This window comes from Equus przewalskii, chromosome X (genome assembly GCF_037783145.1).
Source record: "Equus przewalskii isolate Varuska chromosome X, EquPr2, whole genome shotgun sequence".
Classification (NCBI taxonomy): domain Eukaryota; kingdom Metazoa; phylum Chordata; class Mammalia; order Perissodactyla; family Equidae; genus Equus; species Equus przewalskii.
Genome location: NC_091863.1, coordinates 15,142,652 through 15,168,115, shown reverse-complemented (window position 1 = coordinate 15,168,115; position 25,464 = coordinate 15,142,652). Strand labels below are relative to the sequence as shown.

The following is a 25,464-nucleotide window of genomic DNA, read 5'->3' as shown; positions in this document are numbered from 1 at the left end:
TCAAAGTGTGATCAGAAGGCTAAGTCTCATAATGCAAGATAATTATTTTAATGGGTGACTGTGATGATTTAAAAAAATTATTACAGCGTATTACATGCTCTTTGGAAAAAAAATTGACGTGCAGAAACATTTAAATGAGTCTCTCTTTATGCTCCCCTAATCCTCATTTCCAGCAATACCACTGTTACTTTGGGGTGTGTGCTTCCATACCATTTTCTTTGCTTACACAAGTGTGTTCATGCACACACACACCTTTTTCTCATTCATTTAATTGTATTAGACCCCCTCACGTGTTAGTTGAATGTTGAATGAATCCATTTATTCATTAGTAAACGTTTGTTGAGTGCATACTCTGTGCTAGGAGTAAATAAAAGAGTCCATGGCAGAGGTTATGGAGGGAAGGATGCGGGGGGTCTGTGTTTACAATGTTGGGATCGTATCGTACATACTGTGTGATTTGGTCTTTTAACTTTGTGTATTATGGACACCTCTTACACGTCAGTACTCATCGAGGTGCTTGCTCAATTTAATGGCTGCTTAGTGTCGATGGCCTGGACATACCATGATTTATGTAACCATTCCTTCTCAGTGGACATTGAGGGTATTTCCTGTGTAGATCTCTGTGCATGGATGCATTTGCTCTTAGAAACAATGATGCCCTGGACATTTTTATTCATAGGTATCTCTCTGCCTGTTTAAAACAAGTATTTTGTGTTTTTTAAGAGGACTAAATTCGAAATCAAATATACATAATTTTTCGGTCAGATATAGCCCTGCTTTACTGTTTGGTATGGATAATTGACAGTGGACCATACTTGGAAAAAGAAAGCAGTTACAGTATATCAGGCGTTGTCTAGTATCACAGATGCTTCGGGCTACGCTGTTGGTGGAGAACGAGGCACCTTCGACACAGTAGCCAGACCACAGGGGCCACCATCTTTCCATCCCTGTAGCTGTAACAATTCAAGGTGGCATTGGCTTTTTTCTTTAAATTGTAGCGAAAAACACATAACGTAAAATTTACCATCTTAACTATTTTGGCATTGCCTTTTAAGCACCTGTAGGTGAGTGCCCTGTGTAACACCAGGTTGAGGCTTTAACTCTTTCCCTTCTCCCTTCCTGTCCTTCTCCAGTGCCCCTCTGACTGTCTGGGAATTTGTGTTCACAAAACTGCAGCCCACAGACAGAATGTGGAATAGGTACTCGTTAGTTTGTTCATCCATCCATTTATCAAGAATGGATTGAGTGTCTGCTCTAACAGGCACTGAGCTAGGTGCTGGGGATCAAAGACAAGTAAGAGAGGGTCCTTGGCTCCCAAAGGGGGCAACAGACACATATCAACTGATGATGATACTGTATAGCCGCCTCTCCTTCACTGCAAATATGATTCCTTCCACCGTGTTTTTCGGGCTTTCTCTGTCTTTCGTTGTCTTCTGTTGGGCCATCTGCACGCTTCTAGGTTCCCTCCCCCAAGCTGTCATGCACATCTCTGACACCAGGTACTTCTCCATAGATCACTGTCTTCATCACATCTTGTTGTCACTTCTCTGCCTAAAAACCTTGTCTGGGCACGTTCTCATAAAATAAAGTCCTCATCCTTAACTTGGCATCCAAAGTCTCCCAGAAATGCACTCCCCAATCTGCCTTCCTGGTATTATCTTGGGTTGGTGAAAGAAGAGGGCTGCAGACCACAATTTATTAACTCGTGTGCCTTGGACAAGTTATCCAGCCTTTCTGTGCTCATCTATAAAGATGGTGCCACCCCTAACCTCATAGGGTTGGTGCGAGGAGTTGAGGGAAGGCACATAATGTGTCTAGCATGGTTCTTGGCACATAGCAGATATCTAATCAATGTTCGTTTCCTTCATCTCCAGCAAGACTCAGTTGATTTTCCTTATGTAACTTTGGACTTTACCCACCTCCCTGCCTGCCACCCATGGCTCAGAAGCCCTAATAAATGATTCCCTACTGGGTCTACGTTTTTCTCCTGTATTCTGGTGGGACTTGGGAGTAAATGAGCACTGGCGTAGCTGTCACCTCTTTTCAGATGAACCTTGCCTTTGAAGTAGCAGGCAAATGGATTTGCTGTTTTCCGCCATGCAAAGATGTTGATTACACACATCCCTAGGAGATCAAGCAGGCTCATCCCCAGGGACCAAACAGTGCTAGTTAATTAAATACTGTATATTTCCACTGCAACAGTCCAACCACAGCCAAGGGGAGTTTGTAAAGAAAGACACATGAGTTCCTTTTTTTCTGGCATGCCATCGGCCTCTAAAGTATCCTCCTCTTCCTCTGAGTTACGTTACACTGAAACAGGATGATGAGTGGGAATTGTCCTAGGAAAGGGTATGATGCTTGGTCCATAAGATCAGGAATTCAGCTTCTCTTCCCTTGCACCCAGGATCCACTGCGTGTCTCAAGTAAAATGGATGATTCTCCATATTTATTTAGTTTACTTTGTATTTTTTTTCCATCTTGAAATGGGAAGCCTGGCCCCTTGAACAAATTGAGGTTTCCAACTCAAGAACAGCTTCTTTAAGAAGCCGGCATGCTGGTCAGTAACTTGGGGGATTGTCGTACCCCCGGCAGTGTTTGCTAATGAATTATAGCAGAGATCATGGTCTTTTGCATCCCCTGGTCCCCCAGGAACATGTTTCCAGAGCTAGAGACAGCTTAGTGCAACTGTTCCAAAGGTCTGCGAAATCAAAATCACAGCACGGCAGAGTTCACCTGGGTTATGTATTAGGATAATATTGCCAAATAAGTTTGATTTTTCTCCCTTTGAGGAAAAGAAGCTGAATGTAGGACCTGTATAACATGGTTCTGGAAAGGTCCCATTTATTTTTGGAGAACTGATCTGTCTAGATGTCTCTCGACCCTGGCTGTATGTTAGAATCACCTGGGGAGCTCTTAAAATCCAGATGCCCAGGCTGCACCCCAGACCAGTGACATTGGGGTATCTAGGGGTGGGGCTCAGGCATCTGTATTTTTCCCCCTAAAATTTTTATTTAGAAAAATTTCAAATGTACAGAAAATGTAACAATAATACAGTGAACACCCATCTAGATTCACCAATTGTTAGCATTTGCCACATTTACTCTCTCTCTCTCTCTATCTCTATGTATGTATGTGTGTGTGTGTGTGTTTCTTAAACAATTTTTTTCTCTTTTTGTTTTTTTTCTTAATTTGAAATTAAGTTACAGACATAAGAATACTTCATCCCTAAATACTTTGGAACAAGGACATTCTCCTGTGTAACTGCAATGGAATTAACACACGCAGGAAATGTAACATTAACATAATGCTATTATCTGGTATTAGTCTGTATTCAAATTTCCCCAGTTCATCTAGTAATGTCCTTTATAACCTTTTTTAAAAACCCCGAATCCAATTAAGGTTTGCATTATATTTAGTTGTTATACCTTTTTACTCTCTTTAAATCTAGAACAGTTCCCTAGCCTTTTAAAAATCTTATGTGATATTGACTCAAAAAGGATTCTCTTTAAAAACCAGGTCAGTTTTTGTAGACTGTCCCTCGTTTTGGATTTGCATGATTGTTTCCTCATGGTCAGATTTAGGTTAAATGTTTGGGGCAGGAACACTCTGTAGGTGTTAAGTCCTTCTCAGTGCTTCACAGAAGGAGGCAGCTCATGTTAATGTGGCCCATCATTGATGATATGAACTTTAAGGCTGAGTCTGCTAGGTTTCTCCATTCTGAGAGAAACATTTTCCTTTTGTAATCAAGAAATAATTTGGGGGGAGATACTTTGAGACTTTGTGAATATCCTAATCCCCAAAAAGCTTTCGCCCAGTGATTTTAGCAACCATTGATTCTGACAAGAGTCAACGGTTGCTGTGATGGTTACAAAATGGTGATTCTTTCTATCACTTCTTCATTTATTAGTTAACATTCTTTGTAAAGAAGAGCTTTCCCTTCTTGCCCCATACCTATCCATCTAATCTTATCCATTCATCTAGCTAGCTATCAACCTAGTTACCTATTGAATGTATCAATATGGGCTCATGAACTTTTTTGGAATGAATAAATTACAATACATCCCTTGGTACATGCTGTTACTGTCCCAAATTTGACCAGTGAAAGCCCTATCAGGCTGATCCCTGTTTCCTTTTGAAATTACCCCTCAAGTGTGTGAGCACTTCATTAATTTTGGCCTACCCAAATACTCCAGTCCCACTTTGCATTTTCTTTGCCCCAGCCCTAGAAGAAGCCGTTTTCCCGTGGAGAGCTAGCCTTCAGGGACTGCTGTTTAGAAAGTCGATCGGTAGCTTTATGAAAGCTCCCCAGGTGACTTCAATGTGCAGCCAAGACTGGGAACCACTGGTGAGAGTCCTCCAAAGGGAGACCACCTGTTCCCACAAAGCGTTTTCCCATTGTCACCTATAATTAGTTGCGCTGACTCGTTGAGGTTTAGATTTTCGTTGGCGTGTCACTCGGGGGGTCAGATTTAAATGCAGGTCCCTGCGCCAACCCCAGAGAGTAGTTCTATAGGTCTGTTCTGCGTTTTCAACCTTCTGACACAGGTGGTCCCCAGGCCACATCTGGAGAAAATGCCAGAAGTAACTCTGGAAACAAAATTAGAGGCTTCTTCTGATTTTCCCTTTGACTTTTATCAGTGTTTTCTCTCTTGCAATATGATTTTGAGATACTGCCATGTTCCTTGAATGTGGTAAGGATCCATTTGATTGATTTAGTGGGTTCCTTGAAAATATCAAATGATTTAAACTCTTGTAGTTGTACTCGTGTTCTGTCATAGGAATGTGAGATATGAAAAAATTGGCTGTGTGAGTGTTGAAGGTTTTCAGTTGACCCAAAGACTCTTTTCAGCCACTGCAGTATTTGTTGTTATGTTTTTGTGGTCACTGAATGAATTGGCCTAGTAAGGTTTTCACATGTTGTGAGACCCCAGAAGGCTCTAAAATGTAGACGTGTGTGCTGTTTCTGAGGCTGGGTCATGGCACCCTTTACAGTTTATGCTATTTAATTTTCAGAGAATGTGAATGTACTGCATTTCCTCCCCATCCAGCTGGTTTTATTTCATTCAAATATGGGCTCCAGTTCCCAGCAGCTGTAAGGAAATGCTCCTGATTTGTGGTTTTTCACTTCCTGGTTTCACATTTTAACCATGTGCCATGTTAGCCCAGTGAGTCCTTTTTGCAGTCTCAAGATCCATCGCCAAGAATTCTTAGGAACAGTCAGACATGGGAGGCAGTGTCTCTGGAGGTGCATCTCCTGGCTTGAAATCCCAGGCCCTCCCTTTTCTAGCCGTAAGACCTCTGGTAAAATACTGGGTCTCTCTATGCCTCCTCAGTCTCCTTGTCTGTAAAAAGAGGGTCAGTGATCTACCCCAGAGGTTCCAGTGTGAGGATTAAATGGAGTCATACATATAAAGTACTTAGCAGTCTCTGGCACACAGTAAGTACTCAATAAATGTTAGCTGTTACTAGTTCAATAAACAAAGCTGGTCTTGAGTGGAAGGTGGTTATGAGGTCTAGTGAGGGAGTTGAGGATGTGCCTGCCTTGCCATCTGTGAGTGTGTGGGCCTGTGTTCCTACATATGAACACATGTTCATGCATGTGTATGTTGTGGCCATCATGCAATATGGCAGTAAAGCAGAGACGTATCAAGTATGCCTTGTGAAGTCTGCCTTATTCTTCCTTTTTTGGTAAGCTGCGTGTGCATATACGTTTGCATGTATGTCCATAAAACTTGTGTTTACTTCTTTCAGTTATGTGTAAGGAGTTAAGTGGTCCTGCCTAGAAAACGCATGCAGTGATAAAGGATGGTGGCAATGGCCCTGACATGAAGGAGGAAAAACATGTTTTCTCCTCTTTCTAGTTGTTCAAGTATAGATTTACATTGTTGGCCATGATCAGCAAATACATTTAATTTTTTAAGGAAAATTTTTCTTTCAAACTCAGTTTATTCCATAGAAAAAAAGCCCAATGAAATGTGTTAAAACTTGAGTCCATGTGGCCTGGGCTCTGGGCGTGAAGGTGGTAGCTCAAACTAGGGGATTCCAAACCACGGCCTTGGGCAAGTCATACGTGTTTTTTATCCAGTTTATACCAGCTATCGAAAGGAGATGACGTTGTTGTCTACATACCTCTTCGAGGAAGGTCAAGACTGACTAGCAAACATCAGTGAAATGGCAGGAGAGGAAAAAGTGGCAAACGACATCCTTAAACTCCCTTAAATTTAAGATGGACGGAGGCAACTGAAATGCAGTGTCTCCTAACGTCAAACGTCCCCCCTGAACTGGGTTTTAGGTGTGTAGAACTGGCACACAAGATTAGAATAGTGATGTGCAGAAGTTGAGGCCTGGAAAAAAAAAAAAGGAGCAGTCCAGGAGTTTGGAAGTTATCTGTAATGAGAAAGCCATGGTGGAGGCCTAAGGCTGTGTTATGCAGTGTTGCAGGAAGCAGTTAAGCACAGAGTGCAGAGAATTTGAGGCAACATGTGAACTGAATTGGTTCCTGCAGCACTGGAGGGAGAGCTCTGAACTCAGGCCAAGGAGTTACTGCCACTTACTAGCTTGGTGACCTTGGGTAAGTCACTGAGCCCCAGTTTCCTCATTTGCAAAATGGTTGCTCATTCTGGCCTCCTTTCTTTTTCTTTTTTTCTTTTTTTTCTGAGGAAGATTGGCCCTGAGCTGACATCTGTGCCCATCCTCCTCTACTTTATATGTGGGATGCCACCACAGAATGGCTTGATAAGTGTGGTGTGTAGGTCTGCACCCAGGATCCGAACCAGTGAACCCTGAGCCGCTGAAGTGGAGGGTGTGAACTCAACCACTACGCCACTGGGCTGGCCCCCTTTCTTTTTCCCTCTTGTGGTTGGCGGGATGAGATAGGGTGATGGGTATCAGAATCGCTTTAGGGAAGACCACAAGCTGTCCCAGTGCCAGGGGGAATAACTGTTTCTGCGTGGGATCAGGTCAGGTGACCTTTACCACCAACAACCTCTGGATACCTACCTATAGGGCTCATTTTTCTTGGTCCTGTATGTTGACAATGTGCTTTATAGGACTTTATGCCACCAATTGAATAACCTTCTTAGAGGCTTTTAAGAAATATTAACTAGCCTGGCAGACAGAAATTAGTAAATGTGTCATTCTTCCTTATACCAGATAGGGCTTTATAGAAGTTCGATGCAGGGAGTTGGTTCAAGAGAAGTCTGATGATTCTATTCCGGATCCTGAATCTGTTGAGTTAGTCTTTTCTCGAAGGAAAGACTCTCTTTTCTTCACTGTCTCCTTTGCCATTTGTGTAGCGTTGGGTTAGATGTTGCTTTCTACAGAGGGTTTTGTGAAGGTATGAACTTACGTGGAACTGTAAGTTTTATGGCTTCAGCTAACACTGGGTCTTTGGATGTTATTTTTAAGTCACTTTGGTCAGGACTTTGATGACTCCTGTGGCTGTGAGTGTCGAGTTTCAGACATTTGTCATGTTTGCTTGTTTCGTGTTTAGATTTGTATCTGCAGAGTTTGCTTTTAACATAACATCTAGCGAATAAAGCTCTTAAAGATTTATCATAGAACTTCATCTTAAGGGGGTGGCTATGGGGGTAGGAGTCACAGGGAGCAGGAAATGGGTGCCAAGATTACCTCGCCATCTAGACTTTCATAGCTAGAATGAGAAATCTGTATCCTTTATGATGCAGGGTGCTTGATTTGCCTTCTGTTGTGTTGGAAGCCATGGAATAATGGTAGCATTCTTTGCACTGGAGTACCACTCTTCCTGCCTTCTCACCTGGGAAAGCCAGTGGGGTGGGCCCTCTGTCCCTGGGAGAGCCAGGCCGTCCTTAGGTTGCCCTCTTCTGCCTGCTGACAGTGCAGTTAGCACCTGGGAATTGGTCTCAGGGCCCTGCATTTGTCCTCAAGACCAGGTGGCTTGTGATTTTGCGCAAAGGGGTGGAGTGTATTTGTGTAGTCGCCAAAGATGTGATTAGACAAGATATTCATTCTGAACTTCTGCCCTCTTCCCTCTGTTCAACTCTGTTCTTCTTTAGTGAGGTTCAGGCAGAGAAAAATGGAACAGAGAGAACTAGGCCACTGGCTTTTGAAAAATATTGATCAGTGAGCACATCAGATGTAGCCAAGGCCATCCCCTTTGTATGATGTCATGCTGCGTGGGGGCCTCAGTGTGGCCTGTGATCACTCCTGCAGGAACTTGCTTTCTCAGGGAAAAGATTAGAAAAGGAAAAGAATCCCTGTAGGCAGTATCCAAAAATAATGTAAGCATTTCTAAATGTGTTTCCTTGAGGCCGTTGATCCCTTTGGTTTTCTAGGCCATGTGGTGGCAGGAAGGAATGATGTGAGGTGGTCAGCCTTGAGCAGCAAACTTCTGGGCAATGCTGATCTCAGTTCCTCTCTCCTATCCATGTCTCCCTGGCTTGGGCCTCTGCTGCTTCTGTCTGTCTGTCTCCCCCCCTCCCTACACATACCATCATACATACCACATGCATGTTTTCCCCACAATGCATGTCTGTGGTGTGGATAATTGCATCTGTACTTGAACCAGCTCTAAGTCGAGGCCTCCCAGTTGGGCTACACTGGGTAAGTGAGATGCTGTTAACCTTGAGTGTCCTCCGGTGAAGTGAAGTGTGGCCCTGGCTTTTTATCTTGATTTGCCTGGGTTGGTTCTGTGTAAGCAGCCAGGGATCCTGCTGATGGATCCCCTGGGACAGAGGAAAGAGGACAGAAGTGGATTTGTTGAACTCCTGCCGGGCGTTTGAAATGGCAGCAAGAGCAGGCTGAAATCTAATCAGCCTTTGCTTATCAGACCTGAATTCCAGCATGTTGAAAGGGTGACGATTAGTAAGAAAAAGGCCAGGATACTTTATCTTTTCCTTTTCACATTTGGGGAAGATTTCCTCTGTCTTGCTAGCATTAGAAGCAGACCATTCTTTTGACTCTACCACATCGTATCAGCTTTCATTAAAAATCAACAGCAGCAAATACAAAACCCCATCCATGGAAAACCGTTTAAGGCAACACTGTGCTCCAGCGCTTCAGGGGTGGGGTGTTTTGCCTTCTGCACCAACGGATCGGTTTCTCATATTCATGCCTTTCTGACCCAGCAGCTTTTAAAAGACCAAGAAGCATTGCTCTGCTTTCTACTGCCTCTCTATAAGAGACCAGGGCTGCCGTGCCTCTAGCCATGTCCCAGAGAGCATATTTGAGACAAGTCAGCTTAATTTGCCTGCATGCCTAGGAAGCCTCTCTTTAAAATCTAATTTTGAGAGAAGGGCTGTATCTAAATATTTCTCTTTTCCCATCTAGGCGAGCGACGGAGGCGCCGGTGCCAGGTGGCGTTCAGCTACCTGCCCCAGAATGATGACGAGCTTGAGCTGAAAGTTGGCGACATCATAGAGGTGGTAGGAGAGGTAAGTGTGCCAGGCGGGTAGGTATGGTGGCCTCACGTGGGCTATCAGAACCCACACATGGTTGACCTTGTCGTGGTGGATGTTAGAACTCAAAGAGACCTTAAACATCATCTAGTTGAGTCTCTTCTCAGAGGAAATAGGTTCTCAGGGAGGACTGCCACCAAGCCCATTGGGGGCAGATGTGGGGCCATTTAAAACCATTGTTATTCTAACACAGCATAGTAGGTACCTCTGAAATTCCAACCCAATGCCATAGCTTTTCTCCTCTTCTTCAATTGCTAGTAGACTCTGGGTATCCAGAGTGACCCTGATCCATCTCTAGAGGATGGATTCAGTATTCATTGTGGGGGATACTGTGGATTCAGAGGGAAGGAAAAGAAGTGACATTTATAGCAGGCCTAGTATGTGACAGATGTGACAAGGTTCTTTAGGCACTGGCCCATTGACTCATCACAACCACTTTATTTTGTATATGAGGAAAGGGGCTCAAGAGACCCTAGAAGAGGCAGGGCTGAGGGCTGAAGCCAGGTCCACCTGGCTGGAGACCCTTGTTCTTTCCACTGCACTGCATTCCCTTGTTCCTGCTTGGTCCTGGCTACTCAAAGGCAGCCCTGCTGGTGAAGTGTCATACCAGACACTGGCAGGGCTCCCAGGCTCCACTCCCTCAGGCCTGGGGGATCCTGGGCTTCAGACTTAGAACCTGATCGCTCACGCTGGTTCAACACATGTATCCATATATAGAAAGATCATTTTCCAGTTGCTTTGATTTCCTGAATACCATTTGACCTTACAGAAACCCATGACTTACGAAAGAAGACACTAGAAGTCAAGGAGGAGAGTAAGTGAAATATGATGTGAGTGGAAGTGGCAGGGCTGATGCTAGCAGCCAGGTCTCCTGCCTTTCATACAAACATAAAGTGAACATACGTCAAGGCTTTATTCAACTCATTAATGAGGGGATCTGCAAGGTGGCAAGGCTGGCTCAAAGAGGATTGTGAAAGAGCAAAGTATTTATATGACCGAAAGAGAAAATACTTGATTAAGATTGCTAAGTTCAATGTAAAACTATGTAGTGTCCTACAGGGCGATAAAACTGTAACCTTTGAGGTTATTTTGTCTCTGCTGGTCAAAATTTATTTTCATTGCTATCTGATAAGAATCATTTGCGTCACTTTCAGGATTCTAGCAGCTAACATCCGCACTAACAGAGTTGTAAACTAACCTCATAAATAGTTAATATGTCAAACAGATACATGTTCCTAGAGGAGCAGTTAATGGGGTTCCCAGCGTGGCGCTGGGAGGACATGCAGTAACCCTTTTGGCTATTTCCAAGTTTGGGGTACTTTGTATTAATATTCATTCATCATTTTTTATCCCTGGTGCCAAGCGGGAGACATAGAGACATTTGTTGTGAGTTGAATGAGTGAAAAATGAATGGACAACAGAGTAGAACATTTATGCCAATGGTAGGAGGACAAATTTCTTAAGACTGAAACCATGGAAGAAATTCCAGAGGAAAAAACAAACTATTGTGACTAATAAAAAGAGTTAAGATTTTGGTATCATTTGAAGTGAGTTTAGCTAAACAGAGAACAACAAACAGGAAAAAAATTTGCAATAAGTTTTGATGAATAGTTATTATATGTATAACATATGAAAATATATTAGGAAGCTACCATAACAATGATAAATAATAGATAAATCTGTCATAAACACAAATCCCACAAGGGGAAATAAAAATCTTAACCCTGAGAAAATGTTCTGCCCTGCTATTAGTTAAATAAATACAAATTAAGACAATAATGGGTTCCTGCTTTTGAAAATCCTGAGAAAATGTTTAATAGTAGGACTGTTGGCAATGCTCAGAAGAAGTGATGACTTTGTATATCTTTATGATCCTAATATGAAGCCGTTTAGCAAGGTACGTCAAGAGCTATAAAAATCTGAATTAGCACCCTTTGACCCAGTAATCTCATGCCTAGGAATTTATCCACAGAAAATGTTTAACAGAAAAAAAAAGTGAAATGTGTTAATTGTGGCAGTGCTTGTGATAATGAAAAATAATGAAGAAAAGGAATAGTTATGAGAATTAAGTTAGATTATCTGGATAGAAGATTGTGAAGCCATTAAGATGGTAAACACAGAGGCCTTTAAATCTGTATTTGTTACAATGCTGTGCATTGTAATTATCTGTTATATTCTGCTAACCTGAGAGCTTTTCAACAGCAGGGATCTGCTTTTTATCTATCTTTATATTCGTGGTACCTGGAATAGTGCCTGAAACTTAATACATACTTTAGTAAATGCTTGCTGAATAAGTAAATGAATATGGAAGTATGAAAAGATTTTTTTGCAAAATAAATGAACAGATCAGAACACAAAGTTGCATACACTAGGATGCAGTCATGTGAAATATGTCTCCGTGTGTGCGATCAAAGACTAGAAGGGAAGAAGAATTGAAAATGGTTCTGGCATAGAAGAAGATTTTTCCTTTAATGTTGTAATAATGTTTTAAGAAATGCAAATCAAGATAAGGAAAATTATTAATAAATTTCTGGGAAATAGGGCCCACTCTCACCTGCCTGTTGGCTGTAGGGAGAGCGAGCATGGATTGCTGAAGGAGAGGAGTGATTGCAGGGCTGTTAGGCTCCTCGCCTAGGTGAGCTGGAACTTCACCACCACCTGCAGCGCCAGTCTCCTGTCCGCTCACTGCCATTTCAACGCTAGGCTTCATTCTGGGCTTGCTTCAAGTAGGAAAAAGGAAAAATAATTATGTAGCCTATGATATTTATGTAAAAAAAAGATAAAGTTTGGCCTTTTAATCCATATTTTAAAAATTATATCATCAAAAATTCATTTCCCAATTGTTTCAATTTACTTGTAATATTGCAGATATTGGGCCATTGCCACTGTATAATATAAAATCTGCCCCTTTTACTTCTAATGGATGTTGTAATAAATGCCAATGGGTAACTATTCTCTAATTCCACTGAAAACTAAAAACAAAATAAACAAAAGTCCCAAATAAACAAAAACCATTAAATCACAGGGACAGATTGAGGTAAGACCATAGTAATAGCTTTGTAATACTATAGACTCAAACAATTTGTTGGTCATTAAAAATATAACATATTGTGTATGCATATATATATAATATGTTATATTCTTATTGATTGATTAATAGATTGATTCTACAGTATTGCAAAGCTGTGCACACACACACGAATACACACCTTCCACCCACCCCCGCCCCGAAAAAAAACCCCAGACAATTGTTAGGAGAATTTGGAAGCTATGGACTGATTATTTGAAACAGTTGAATCAACTAGAGAATCCTAAAAAATTATATACATATATCTTATTTAATTTTATCTTAAAATATAAAAATGTATATTCATTTGCCATTTGTCAACACAACCTCACAAGGCCAAGGCATTTTCCCTAAATATGGGTTTGCTGGTTTGGGTTCCATCCTCTCTGCATCCATAATGCATCTTCTATAATCCCATTGGTTTCTTTAAAGAGGATTGATAATTTAACAACATAAGTGAAGCAATTGGAATACATAATTCTTCTAAAGTTCTATAGTTTGCCACCCCCAATCTCTTTTAGTTGTCTTATCCACACCTAATTAGGCAGCAGTTTGTTTTTTAACCTTCAAATCATTACCATTATCCCTTCTCACCACTAACTCTTTTTCTTTACACATATATTTTTGAGCTCTTTGACCAAACCGTGGGCTAGCAATAAGAGCAATGGGCTTAAGCAGATTTGGGTAGACACAGCCCTGATCCTCATCTGGCAGGAGTCAACATCAACCTGGATGGGCCTGTGCAGCATGGCTTAGAGAAGGAATGGAGAAGGCGGGGCAGTCCAGGGATGAGTGGAGTTGGCAAAGGGCAGTTGCTCAAGAAAGTGCTTACCATGCTTCTGCCTCTTGGCTGGAGAGCGGTGATTAGATTCACCATTGTGAATGAAAAGGAACTGGGCTGCCAATTCGAAAGGAAAAATAGCAGGCTGAACTCCTGGATAGATATTTTTAAAGAAATCATTGTAGATACATATTTGTGTCATTTTTGTCCAGAGTGGGGAGGATTGATACATGCAGGTGAAGTTCTGATTATAAGAACAGAGTTGGCACATGGACAAGGTTATCAGGAGAAATGGCATTTGAAGGCGTCTGGAGTTTCAAAACTGGCTTGTTGACCTGTTTTTTTGAAAAGTGCGTTGAAGCCTCTTGTTTTTCTATCTGCGTTATCTGGAGCCTGGGAGAGGAGCCACATTTCCTCTTGTGTTGGATGACCTTGCTCTTAGCCAGTCTCTCTCAGTGGTGACCCAAGGGATGTTCAGAGATTGTTGCTTTTATTTGTTCTTCATGGTTAGTTTTTGAGGTATTGCTTAGTGGTCCCTTTCAGGCTGGCTGGAGTGCAATGGCTTTAGCTTCAGATTTAAAGCCTAATCTGGCCTTGCAGTTTGTGAAGATGGTAACTTGCGCTTCCAAGAAACTTATGCATCTTCCTTCTTGTGCCCATAGCAGGAGATTGGGTTCTCTCAATTAGAGTTAAATAGGCTGTTGAAATTCTTCAGAATTTTAACTTGATCAGACAACCTTTGTAAGTGGGGAGAGACAGTTGTGATATTGTGATTTATAATAAGAAATATATATATTTGGTCTTTGTCCTGTTTCTGGCACAGAGCTCCTAAAACCCTTGGAATTTCCTAAATGAAGAGGAGGGGTGTCTTTTTTTTGTGTTAATGAAGTGATTTTTGGAAAGCACCTAAGGATAGGGGCAGGTTGCCAGTGGAGCCAACCATGTGATTAGAGGGTTAGAACTTTCAGTCCCACTCCAACCCCAGCTCCGGGGAGGGGAGAGGGGCTAGAGATGGAGTTCAGTCGTCAAGGGCCAATGATGTAATCCATCATGCCTATGTAATGAAGCTTCCGTAAAAACCCAAAAGGACAGGGTTCGGAGAGCTTCTGGGTTGGTGAGCACGTAGAGAGTGGCACACTCAGAGAGCATGGAAGCCCCACACCCTTTTCCACACCTTTCCCTTTGCATCTTTTCCATCTGGCTGTTGCTGAGTTATATCCTTTTATAATAAACTGGTAATCTAGTAAGTAAAATGTGTCTCTGAGTTCTGTGAGCCGCTCTAGCAAATTAATCAGACCCGAGGAGGGGGTTGTGGGAACCTCTGCTTTGTAGCCAGTCAGTCAGAAGCACAGGGGACAACCTAGACTTGCGACTGGCGTCTGAAGCCCAAGGAGGGGATCATGGGAACCTCCAGGCTGGCTGGTCAGTCAGCAGCACAGGTAACAACCTGGACTTGCAACTGGCGTCTGAAGTGGGGCAGTTCTGTGGGACTGAGCCCTTGACCTGTGGGATATGACACTATCTCTGGGTAGGTAGTGTCTGAATTGAGTTAAATTGTAGGACACTGAGCTGGTGTCAGCGTTGCTTGTCGGTGTGGGGGAACCTCCTCCCCACACATTGGAATTGGGTCTGGGACCCAGAATAGCAGCTCGTCCCCATTTCATTTTCAGTGTAAGAACTTTGAAGACTTGCGTGTGAATAAAGATGTCTTTTGTTTTATGCTTGCCCATGAGAAGTCAAGTTTGTTAAAAAGCTGATTAATTAATAGATGATCAAAGCATACCTAAATTCTTACCCATTAAGGCACCCCTTGCTTTAGAAGGGTTCGTATCCCTTATCAAAAAAAGATAACATTAGTATAAAAATTTGTTTATTGGAATTTGATGATCCCAAAAGCTCAAGCTGCTCTCCAATTATTTATCCAAATAGCTTCGGGCTAGTCGTCTCTGATTTCCTAATGCACAGAGATGAGAAGACATTTATATTAAGGAGAGAGAAGCCCTGTTTAGAAGAAAAGGTCATTAGAATCATCAGCATACAAAACAAGCTACAACCGTATAAAAGTAACATATTTGCAAGTTTAGATATATTTCTAGTAGATTTGCGTAGCTATGAGATTTATCAAATATTTGAGTACTTACTCTGTGAAAGTGTGTTTAGAGAGATTCAAAGATTTATTGAACAGAATCTCCGCCTTGAAACATGGTCGGTATATTCAGGGAGGGTAAGATATACACAGCTAAGAAGGTAACTAATGACCCAACATGTTATTAGGGTAGCAAATGATGGTGTTGACAAATGAGAGAGGAATTTAAAAACAAATGTACTCAGGGGCCGGCCCCGTGGCCAAGTGGTTAAGTCCGCGTGCTCTGCTGCAGGCAGCTCAGTGTTTCATCAGTTCGAATCCTGGGCGCGGACATGGCACCACTCATCAAGCCACGCTGAGGCAGCATCCCACATGCCACAACTAGAAGGACCCACAACGAAGAATATACAACTATGTACCGGGGGGCTTTGGGGAGAAAAAGGAAAAAAAATAAAATCTTTAAAAAAAAAAAAAAACAAATGTACTCAGTGAGGGGGAAGAAGATGCTTCCTAGAATAGGTGACATTTCAACGGGGCATGTGGCAGGTGAGAAGTATTTGGATTGATTCAGCAAGCACAGGTTGTACTGTGTAAGGCGCCGGGTTGGTCTGGAGGAAGGAGGACAGAATGTTAGCACAGCCTTGCTCTAAAGTCGAGGATGACCTGTGAGCCTTCGAGGGCAGCTGTGGGGTGCAGGAAGCAGGAGCTGGCAGATGCAATCAAACGCAGTTAAGATAAAAGTTATAGTGCTGCCTACACTGAACTTTCAAAGGGATACCCTATTTAAAGGTTTCTTACATATGGGTTTTCTAGGATTAACACATCCCTGTAGACGATTTTCTCACCTGGGAATAGTGACAGGACAAAACTTCAGGATCTCGGTTCATCAGAAAGGTTATTTTGCTGGCTTGATTTACTGTTTGCTCTGATTTTCAAGTTGAAATGATAGTAAGGCCTTAGCATAGAGTCATTTGCGAAGCTGTAGACTAGCTTTTAGCTGTATTGAAGGACAGGACTATCTAGCATTGCGGAAGGAGGTCTGCAAAAGCCCAGCCAGAAACCTATCCTACTGTGAGAAAAATCATGGCTGTTGCTCTGTCTCATTGGGCAGAGTTTGCTTACATCTTAAATCGAAATTGCATATATTTTCTTAAATCATTTCCCTTTGAATTACCTTACAGATTTCTCTTTTGAGGGGCTCCTCTTATGTGGAATAGGCAATAGGCTTATTCTCAGAAGAACGAAGAGAGAGAATAAAAATCAACTTCCTGGGTGTATGGAATGTTCTGGCCCTGCCAGAGGTAATCAGACAATGAACTGCACCAGAACTGGGGGAAAATATTGGCCCACGCATTTAGGACCTAGATAACACTTGTTTATGTTTGGCACTACCAGCTTTCCATGTCCCAAAATCAACAGGGATGGTTATTTAAAGCAACTAAAATGGAAAATAATGTAGGTGTTTATACCTTCAGGAAATGGTTCCCTTAAAAATATATATATTTTTTTACTAATTTCTCTAATAGAAAAGATGTTTTCTAGAAACAATTTGTATTTTTTCAGCAATATTCCAAAGTAAAAGTAAGTTTTAGCACATTTACGTGGAGTTCTAGAAAAGGCAAAATCAGTCATAGGTGATAGAAATCAGATTGGTGATTGCCTGGAGGTGGATTGACCGGCAAGGGGCACGATTTTCTGAAGTGATAGAAATGCTTTGTACGTTGATAAAGGTGCAGGTTACAGGGGTGCACGTGTTTGTGAAAACTGATTGACTCATACTGTTAAGGTCTGTGTGTTTATAAGAATTATACCTCAATTAGAAAAACCTTTAAAAAACTGTGTTAACACTTGTCTAGTGTTTTAAACATTTTCAAAAAACATCCCCTACCCCTCCCAGGTAGGAGAAAGGCCAGTATTGAAATTGTCATTTAATTATTTCTGAGTAAATTTTTTATTGAACTATAATTGACGTAACATTGTATTTGTTTTAGGTGTACAACATAATGATTTGATACGTGTGTGTACGGTCACGTGCCACATAACGATGTTTCAGCCATTGATGGACTACACATATGATGGTAGTCCTATAAGATTAGTACCGTATAGCCTAGGTGTGTAGTAGGCCTCTACCATCTATGTTTGTGTAAGTACACTCTATGATGTTCACACAATGATGAAATAGCCCAATGATGCATTTCTCAGAACTTATCCCCCCCATTAAGCAACGCATGACTGTATTGTGGAATGATTACCACAATTTTAGTTAATATCCATTACTACACACAATAACAAATTGTTTTCCTTGTGATGAGAACTTTTAAGATCTACTCTTTTAGCGACTTTCAAATATGCAATACAGTATTGTTAACTGTAGTCACCGTGCTGTACATTAGATCCCTGGGATTTATTTGTCTTATACCAGAAATTTGTACTTTTTGACCGCCTTCACCTATTTGGCCACCCCACCCCCTACCTCTGGCAACTGCCAATCTGTTCTTTGTATCTGTGAGTTTGGATTTTTTCTTTTAGATTCCACATATAAGTGAGATCATACAGTTTTTGTCTTTGTCTGACATATTTCACCTAGCATAATGCCCCCAAAGAACTAGAAAAAGGAGAACAAACATAGCCCAAAGTTAGTAGAAGGAAGGAAATAACAAAGATCGGAGCAGAAATAAATGAAAAGGTGAATAAAACTAAGAGCTGGTTTTTTGAAAAGACAAACTAAATAGATAAATCTTTGGCTAGACTCGCCAAGAAAAGAGAGAGAGAGGACTCAAATAAAATCAGAAATGAAAAAGGGAAGTTTACAACTGATACTGCAAAAATACAGAGGATCAGAAGAGACTACTATGAACAATTGTACCCCAACAAATTGAACAACCTGGAAGAAATGGATAAATTCCTGGAAACATACAATCTACAAAATGTGAATAAATTTTGAGGAAAATTTTAGTAATGTTAAGGGGTGGACCTTTCCTTAAAGTTTGACTTGTCCATTTTCCTTTCTGGAAAGAATGGTAAAACAGCTCTTGGAACAATGAAGCTGACTTCATTTGCCTGTGTGCCTCTTCCTCCCCTGTTCTTCCCTCACACCCACTCCTCCAGCGTGCTTCTGACTGAGGTTTGGGTGACAAAAGGTTAATTGGATGTAAAAAGCTATAACAACCCTTAAATGGATTTTCTGTCTTGCTGTTTGCACCCCGAAGTAGACTTTAAACCTGGTAAATTTGTTGCTCTCCTTCTCAATACAGTTGGCAGGTAAAACTTAGATGATGATAAGCAGGAAGAATTCTGAATAGCTAGGTACCCCAGACAGTACCATCACAGGCATCCTTTTCAGTGCCTTACAAATGTAGATAATGTTTGTGAGTTGGGCGGAGGTAGAGGTGTTGAAATTCACTCAGTCAGCTGCTTCCCCAACTGCCAATAGGGCTAAGAGCTAGAAATTGTCTCCTTGGCCCCGAACCCATTTAGATGCTGATGATTATGAAGACATGGGAAGTGCAGGGCACACAGACACAGACTGTTTAAGTGGTTTTACTGTGTCTGTCTTTTTCAAACGCTCCCAGGTATAAGCCACCTTGCTCCCAGTTCTGGGTCAAAGGTGGGGTTCTCTCTTGGGATGCAGCCATGGGCTCCAGAGCTGGCTGGGTGGGTCACAGACAGACACAGAGGGGGTTTGTTCTCAGCCTGGAGCCAAGGCCTGCAGGAGACTGTTGATGAGTGTGTGTTAGAGGGAGAGAAGGTGGGCCTCTGCTTTACTTTCCTTGGGGCAGAAATCGTAAGCTCTTGGTAACATTCATAATCCCCACTTTGTTGCAAAGGGATGCATTTCTTTCTCTCTTTGAAATACAGAAACGTAAATGTAAGCAAGCTTGACTTCGAAACAGGCTCTGTCTGTTCCTCTTTTGTTGCAGAAGCTTCTCAACGACAGGGTCTTTATTTGTTTTATTCACCAATTAACCTGTCCCAAGGTGCTCAGGCAGTGTAGGATAGGTGCTCATTAAATATTAGTAGAATTGGGAGGATTGGGAGGGGCACACAGACTTCCACATGGTGGGCCCTAATTAAGAACAGTAGCCAATGTGGTCAGTGCCTTTTGGTCCCTTTTGCTCTTCACGGGAAGGAAAAATCTTGTTGTGGGGGAATCAGGCTCCAGAGGTCCCTGTGGAGGATTTCCCCGAATGATTTCCCTGCCATTCATTCATTCAGTGTGTGAGGTACTATGTTTTACTCTTTGAATGAATGAATGAATGTAGTCACTCTGGGCTTCAGTGTCCTCATCTTTGTGCAGGAAGTTGCACTAGAATATCGCTGAAGAAGGATATTGTGGGGCTGAGGATCATTTTTCTCATATCTCCAGCCTGAATCTCACAACCAAAGCAGCAGGCTCTAGGAAGAAATAGTACTGAATAGTTCTCATTGGTACTGGGGCCAGACCCCCACCCCAACCATGGCGCCTGTAATGGGAAGTGTGCCCCCCAGGCGATGAGCAGTGGTTTTATTCACTGCCCCTCCACTCACTGCGTGGCTAATGATAGAGCTCTGCCGTTTCCCTGTTGGCTACTCCTCTCACACTGTGCTGTGACAGTGATACAGGCATCTGGGGGTGTGGCGAGGTGAAGAGACCCCTGTTTTCCCAGCAGGCAGCCCGCTGATCCCACACATCAGGAGCGCTGCCTTCAGGGATCTTGAGCTGGAACTGCTTATTACTGGAAACGGCAGCGTTTTAGATACTGTCAAGCTGAATCAAATGGAATTGGCCCAGCTGCCCTTCACTGGCGGGGATTATGCCAGGGACTGCTCATTTGTGGTCTGTGTCCTTGGTTTTTCCCTCCTGCCTTGTGCTTCCCAGGAAAAAGAAGGTCATTTTATGGTTCCTTATTCAGGACAAGCACAAAGGACTCAACACTGCAAATCCTGTGACTATTTATATTCAGGCTCATGGCGAATCTTCCTAACCATCCTAATCCTGTAAGAAGCTCCTTGAAAGAATAATACGTATCAGTTGAGTTGGCATAGAAACATGGAATGATTTCCACTGAAATGCTGTTAAACGCCACAGTTTGGTGTTGAGTAGTCATTGGGACAATTGTCTGGATGCTGTTGTCTGGGTTCTTTCCTGAAGATTCTGTGATCATGAGATATAATCGCCACTCTGCAAGTCTGTATCCCATGAGTTCCCTAATAAATGCTCTAAACACCATTCTCATTGTCCACGGGGTCTATCAGCCTCCCCCTTTCCGGAATGTCTCACACACACACACACACCTTCCTCTACTTACATCTGTCATTTCTACTCTTCAAGGTCAACCTTACTTTTGATTTCTTTTTTCTTGAAGGCTTCCTTTAGCATCCCAGATCTCAGTGAGCTCAACTTTGTGTAACAAGTCTGGTTTGTGCCGAGTCCTGACATTTTCTCATCTGTTTACTGTGCATTGCTGGTTTTTAGTCACAGCCGCCGTCTCACCTCTTTATTTTTTTTTTTTTTAAAGATTTTATTTTTTCCTTTTTCTCCCCAACGCCCCCCGGTACATAGTTGTGTATTCTTCGTTGTGGATTCTTCTAGTTGTGGCATGTGGGACGCTGCCTCAGCGTGGTCTGATGAGCAGTGCCATGTCCGCGCCCAGGATTCGAACCAACGAAACACTGGGCCGCCTGCAGCGGAGCGCGCGAACTTAACCACTCGGCCACGGGGCCAGCCCCCGTCTCACCTCTTTAAACCACGCGCCCTTTCTACCTTGGTAAATTGTCAATTTCTTGAGGGGAAAAAAAAAGAACAAGTTCTGTGTCCCTAGCCCCTTGTGTAGAATCATAATACATCTGTCTCTAACACTGATTGAGTGTATTAATTATCCCCATTGTACAGAAAACTGGGGTTTGGTTTGGTAGGAAATTTGAATAAGGTCATACAGCTGATAAGTTTCAGGACAGGATTTAAATTGGGCTTTTGACTCTAATATTCTTTTTCTTTTTTGTTTTAATTATTTTAGCTTTTAAATTGTATTTATTGATTTGAGTAAGTAATACATTCACATGGTAAAAAAAAAATTCCAAAGGTTCTAGGTCTCTTTCATTTATGCCACACCGTACTGGTAACTTAATGCTTGCTGTTCTCGAAATGCCCTGTTATTCTCCTCCAAGAAGCCAGCTTGCTATTTTGACTTCTGATGTTCTATTACTGGCTCCATCACAAAATTTTGGAATGATCTTTTTTACCCTTCTCTCCTCATCCCAGCTTATTGGTTGCTCAAGACCAGCTCATACGTCAAAGGGTCTCAAATCCATACTTGTCCATTCTCACCCATCCCCCGGATCCAGTGGTCACTCCCCCACCCACATGACTGCCTCCCCACCTCCCTTCAACCATTTCAGTTCATCTCAGGGGAATCTAGAGCCCTTCAGAAACTGCGTGGAGTCCTCCTGCCTTCTTTTTTAAAATTTTAAAACAAACTTTTAATTTTAAAAAAATTATTGTGGTCACCTTGGTTTATAACATTATGTGAATTTCAGGTGTACATCATTATATTTCAGCTTCTTTGTAGACTGCATCATGTTCACCACCAGTAGTCTAGTTTCCATGCGTCGCCACGCGTGTGCCCCTTTACCCTTTTCGTCCTTCCCCCACCCCTCCCCCCTCTGGTAACCACCAATCTGTTCTCTGTATCTGTGTGTGTGTTTATCTTCCACATCAGAGTGAAATCATACAGTATTTGTCTTTCTCTGTCTGACTTCTACCTTCTGATTGTGTTCTCAGCCCGGGGATTAACTGTCTTTGTTTGGCTGTCTGGTTAGTGTTGGTCGTCTGGAGAAGCCACTCTCAGTTTTTACATAATAGTTTTAAATGTATAAAATAAAACACGTAAGATTACCAAGGGAACCATTTATATTAAAGTAGTTACCAAGCTATTTTAAAAGCAAATTTTGATACAGTAATCTGTGTGTCATTTCTTATTATAAGTAGTAAGTAGCTCCTTATTAATACATTAAATAACAAGGTCTCCCAGCAGGTGTGATAACTACCCCCACTTCAAAGTAGCAAAGAGAGCCAACAATATCTTGAGATACCCACAGCATCTATGATGTGGTGTGAACATATCTGTGATCTGTTTGGTGAGGAGTCACAGGTCCTCCTATTACTGTTGTGTGTTACCTACATTCCTAATCAAGGGAAATGCCAAATTTCAGTTTGAGGTTTGTGAAATAAAGTGTTAATTCTTTTCCACTTACATTTGTGGCCCCCAGGTTAAGCCCCTCTTCCTGAGTCTGAATCCCAAGACTCCCTGTCAACTTGTAAGCTTTGGGTCCTTCAGCTCTCCCTGTGTGGACTCTGCACTCTGCAGCATACGGATGGGAGAGAAAACTGGGAACCACCGTGTCTAACCTGATCCCTACCTCTCTGTTCTTCTGTTTGCATCTGTGCAGGTAGAAGAAGGATGGTGGGAAGGCGTTCTCAATGGCAAGACTGGGATGTTTCCTTCCAACTTCATCAAGGAGCTGTCGGGGGAGTCGGATGACCTCGGCATTTCCCAGGATGAGCAGCTCTCCAAGTCAAGTAAGGAAGTCCCCCCCACCACAGGAAAGGCAGGAAAGGGATGGGGGCACTGGGAAGCACTGCTCCAGCCTCCACTCTGTTCTGTAGCCTATGCTGAGTGGCTGTGACAGAAGCTCATGTGTGTTTTCTTGGTTATGCTGCCTTAACCCACTGCGGTTTAGTAGGTTTCTCACTGTAAAGGTGTAACCTGCATATCTTTATGTGTGTGCAGATGCACACTCTGTATGTCTCTGGGTAGGTGACCTTCAGCCTTCATGCCATGGTAATATTCCTCCATGGGTGGTCCATGTTGCTGTGCCTCTATATACTTCTGAAGTGTCACTCATTGCAAGTTGATAATTATTTTAAAAATGAACCAAATGAGATTGTTAGTACTTCTCAGTGTCCCTTGAAGAACTTGGAGAAAATGGCACACACACACACACACACACACAAATCATTGGTGATGAGAAGTGCTGTGTTCAGGACAAGTGCATGCCAGTTCCCTTAAAAGTATGACAAGACAGCTGAGAATCCAGCCCCACCTTGGGTGAGCATGCATATCCTTCTGTGATGGTGAGAACGAACTCCAGGTCTTTCTTTCTCCAGGGCCTGAAGCTCTCCTCCCTCCAGCTTCTCTGCTGCCCTTTCCAGCTCACGGAGCAAAAGGTCAGGACCGGGAAGCTTTGTCCTCCCAGTCGCTAACCCAACTTCCTACATGGGTGTCTGTGTATCTTTTGTGCCGTGTTGAGCCAAGGTCATGGGCGTGAATGTCGTAAGAGGCTAGACTGTGTCATAGTGGTGTGGCACTACTTGAGGTTGCAGACTTTCCTTTCTAACAAGAGGAGGTCAGCTCAGTCCTGTCAAGATAATTCTTAAACATCTTTCTTTTCCATTTGGAAAAATCTGACTTGAGTGGTGTTCTCAAATTAGTTGTATCTCTTTTATTTAACCTGTAGCGTGATTGGACAAATTCCCCATTTGGAGGTAAAGCCATTTTTGGAGAAGTGCTCAGGAGACCTCCTTCATTTGGTGTCTGAGCAGCTCTGGCTCATACAGCCGTCATACATAGAAACAGTAGTGCTGGCTGGTTGGTTCAGTGGCTTCAGCTATACCGTTTCCCTCTACTGCCAAAGCCTGGGACTCCCCAACCCCTGAACTCCATTCCATCCTAGGGTCTATGGTAGGAAGGATGGAAGGTGATTTTGAACCAAACGAAGCATCTTGGCGCTCCTGCTGCCTTCTCTGGCTTGAAGGGGAGGAATTCTCTGCTAACAGTAGGAGTATGAGCTAACGAGTATGGCTGGGAGGGCAGAAAGTGTCCTCGACCCCATGATAGTGGGAGTTGCTCTAGCTCCCAAACTGCACATTAGAATTCTAACTGCCCTGGTGTCTCCTTTTGTACACTGGAATAGTATTGTACCTGGTAATTTGGTCCTATAATAACAACACTATACCTCAGGATTTGTGGATTAAATGGGCTTTCTTGGAGGGAGGACCAAATGGGGTCATTATACCGTTATTTCCATGGGGAAGTGCATTATGAGCTCCAATAGCAATAATGTATACAAACCACCTCACCCATAGAAAGCCCTCCGTAAAAGGTCGCTCTCATTGTTAATCATGATAAACTCTTGGGACTTAACTAGTTAGTATGTTGAGGCTGCTTGCACACCGATTGGTACTGTGCTCACTGAAGCATTATCTGTGCATTTGGAAATTACTTTGGGATTTCTTTACAGACGCAGAAAAGGAGATCTGGGGAGGTGTTGGACAACCTCTTTGGGAGAACCTTGACCCCTTGGTATCCTGCCATGTTAGCTATGCTCTTAGAGCTGGAAGGTCAGAGAAGTAATGCCTCTTGTACTTTTGGAACTATTGAAATAAACTGTCTCGTCTAGCTCCAAGTTGATAATATGAACATTCGACCCTGCCTGACCCCCAGCTCAAAGCACATGGTGCTGGAATTCCTGGGGCAGATTAGGAGGCTGAGTGGAATCATGTCTCCAATCATTTTGCCTTCCTTCTTGTGCTTGGAAGGGGCTGTTTCTCTTGTAGAGACTGCCTTCCCCAACATTCATTCAATTAAAAGCTTTCCATTTCAGGACTAGGAGAGCCCAATAGTTTCAGCAGCCGTGTTTAGTTACGACAGAATCTTGTCCCTTGTTGAGAGATTTTTGAGGTCCCTGGAAAGGTATGGTTTCCTAACAAGGATGGATGCTTCTGAAAGAACTACATGGTTTTTGTAATCTTCCTGTATATGTTCCTTAAGGAGAAGAGGGCCCATCTCTCCATCTCTCCATCTGTCTATCCATATCCATCTATCCATCCATCCTTCCTTTTCTTCTATTCTACATTCTTTCAACCTTTGTTGACCCCCTGTTGTTACGAAGACGCTGTACAAGGCACTGAAGATATATGGACACAAATCAGATAGGATCCCTCCCTTCATCGGCTCACCTTTGCAGACAGGGGGTGCACAAATCTGCAGAAGTTTCGGAAAGTGCCCCCAGTGCTCTGTTAGCTGAGTGTCTGAGGAACAGTGGGGTACAAAGGCAG

At 42.6% G+C, this 25,464-nt stretch overlaps 1 protein-coding gene across 8 annotated transcripts in view; it reads left to right on the top strand.

The window, feature by feature from the left end:
* Positions 1-25,464, top strand: part of SH3KBP1 (SH3 domain containing kinase binding protein 1) — a 315,045-nt gene that overhangs the window by 150,118 nt on the left and 139,463 nt on the right. For 5 of the 8 annotated variants that reach the window (XM_070603481.1, XM_070603483.1, XM_070603478.1 and 2 more), the window contains 2 exons: positions 9,307-9,410; positions 22,797-22,926. In XM_070603481.1, coding sequence (XP_070459582.1) covers positions 9,307-9,410; positions 22,797-22,926 — 234 coding nt within the window. Of the gene's footprint in view, positions 1-9,306; positions 9,411-22,796; positions 22,927-23,514; positions 23,575-25,464 lie in introns of all 8 variants that reach the window. The other 3 variants (XM_070603477.1, XM_070603480.1, XM_070603479.1) reach the window with 1 other exon arrangement.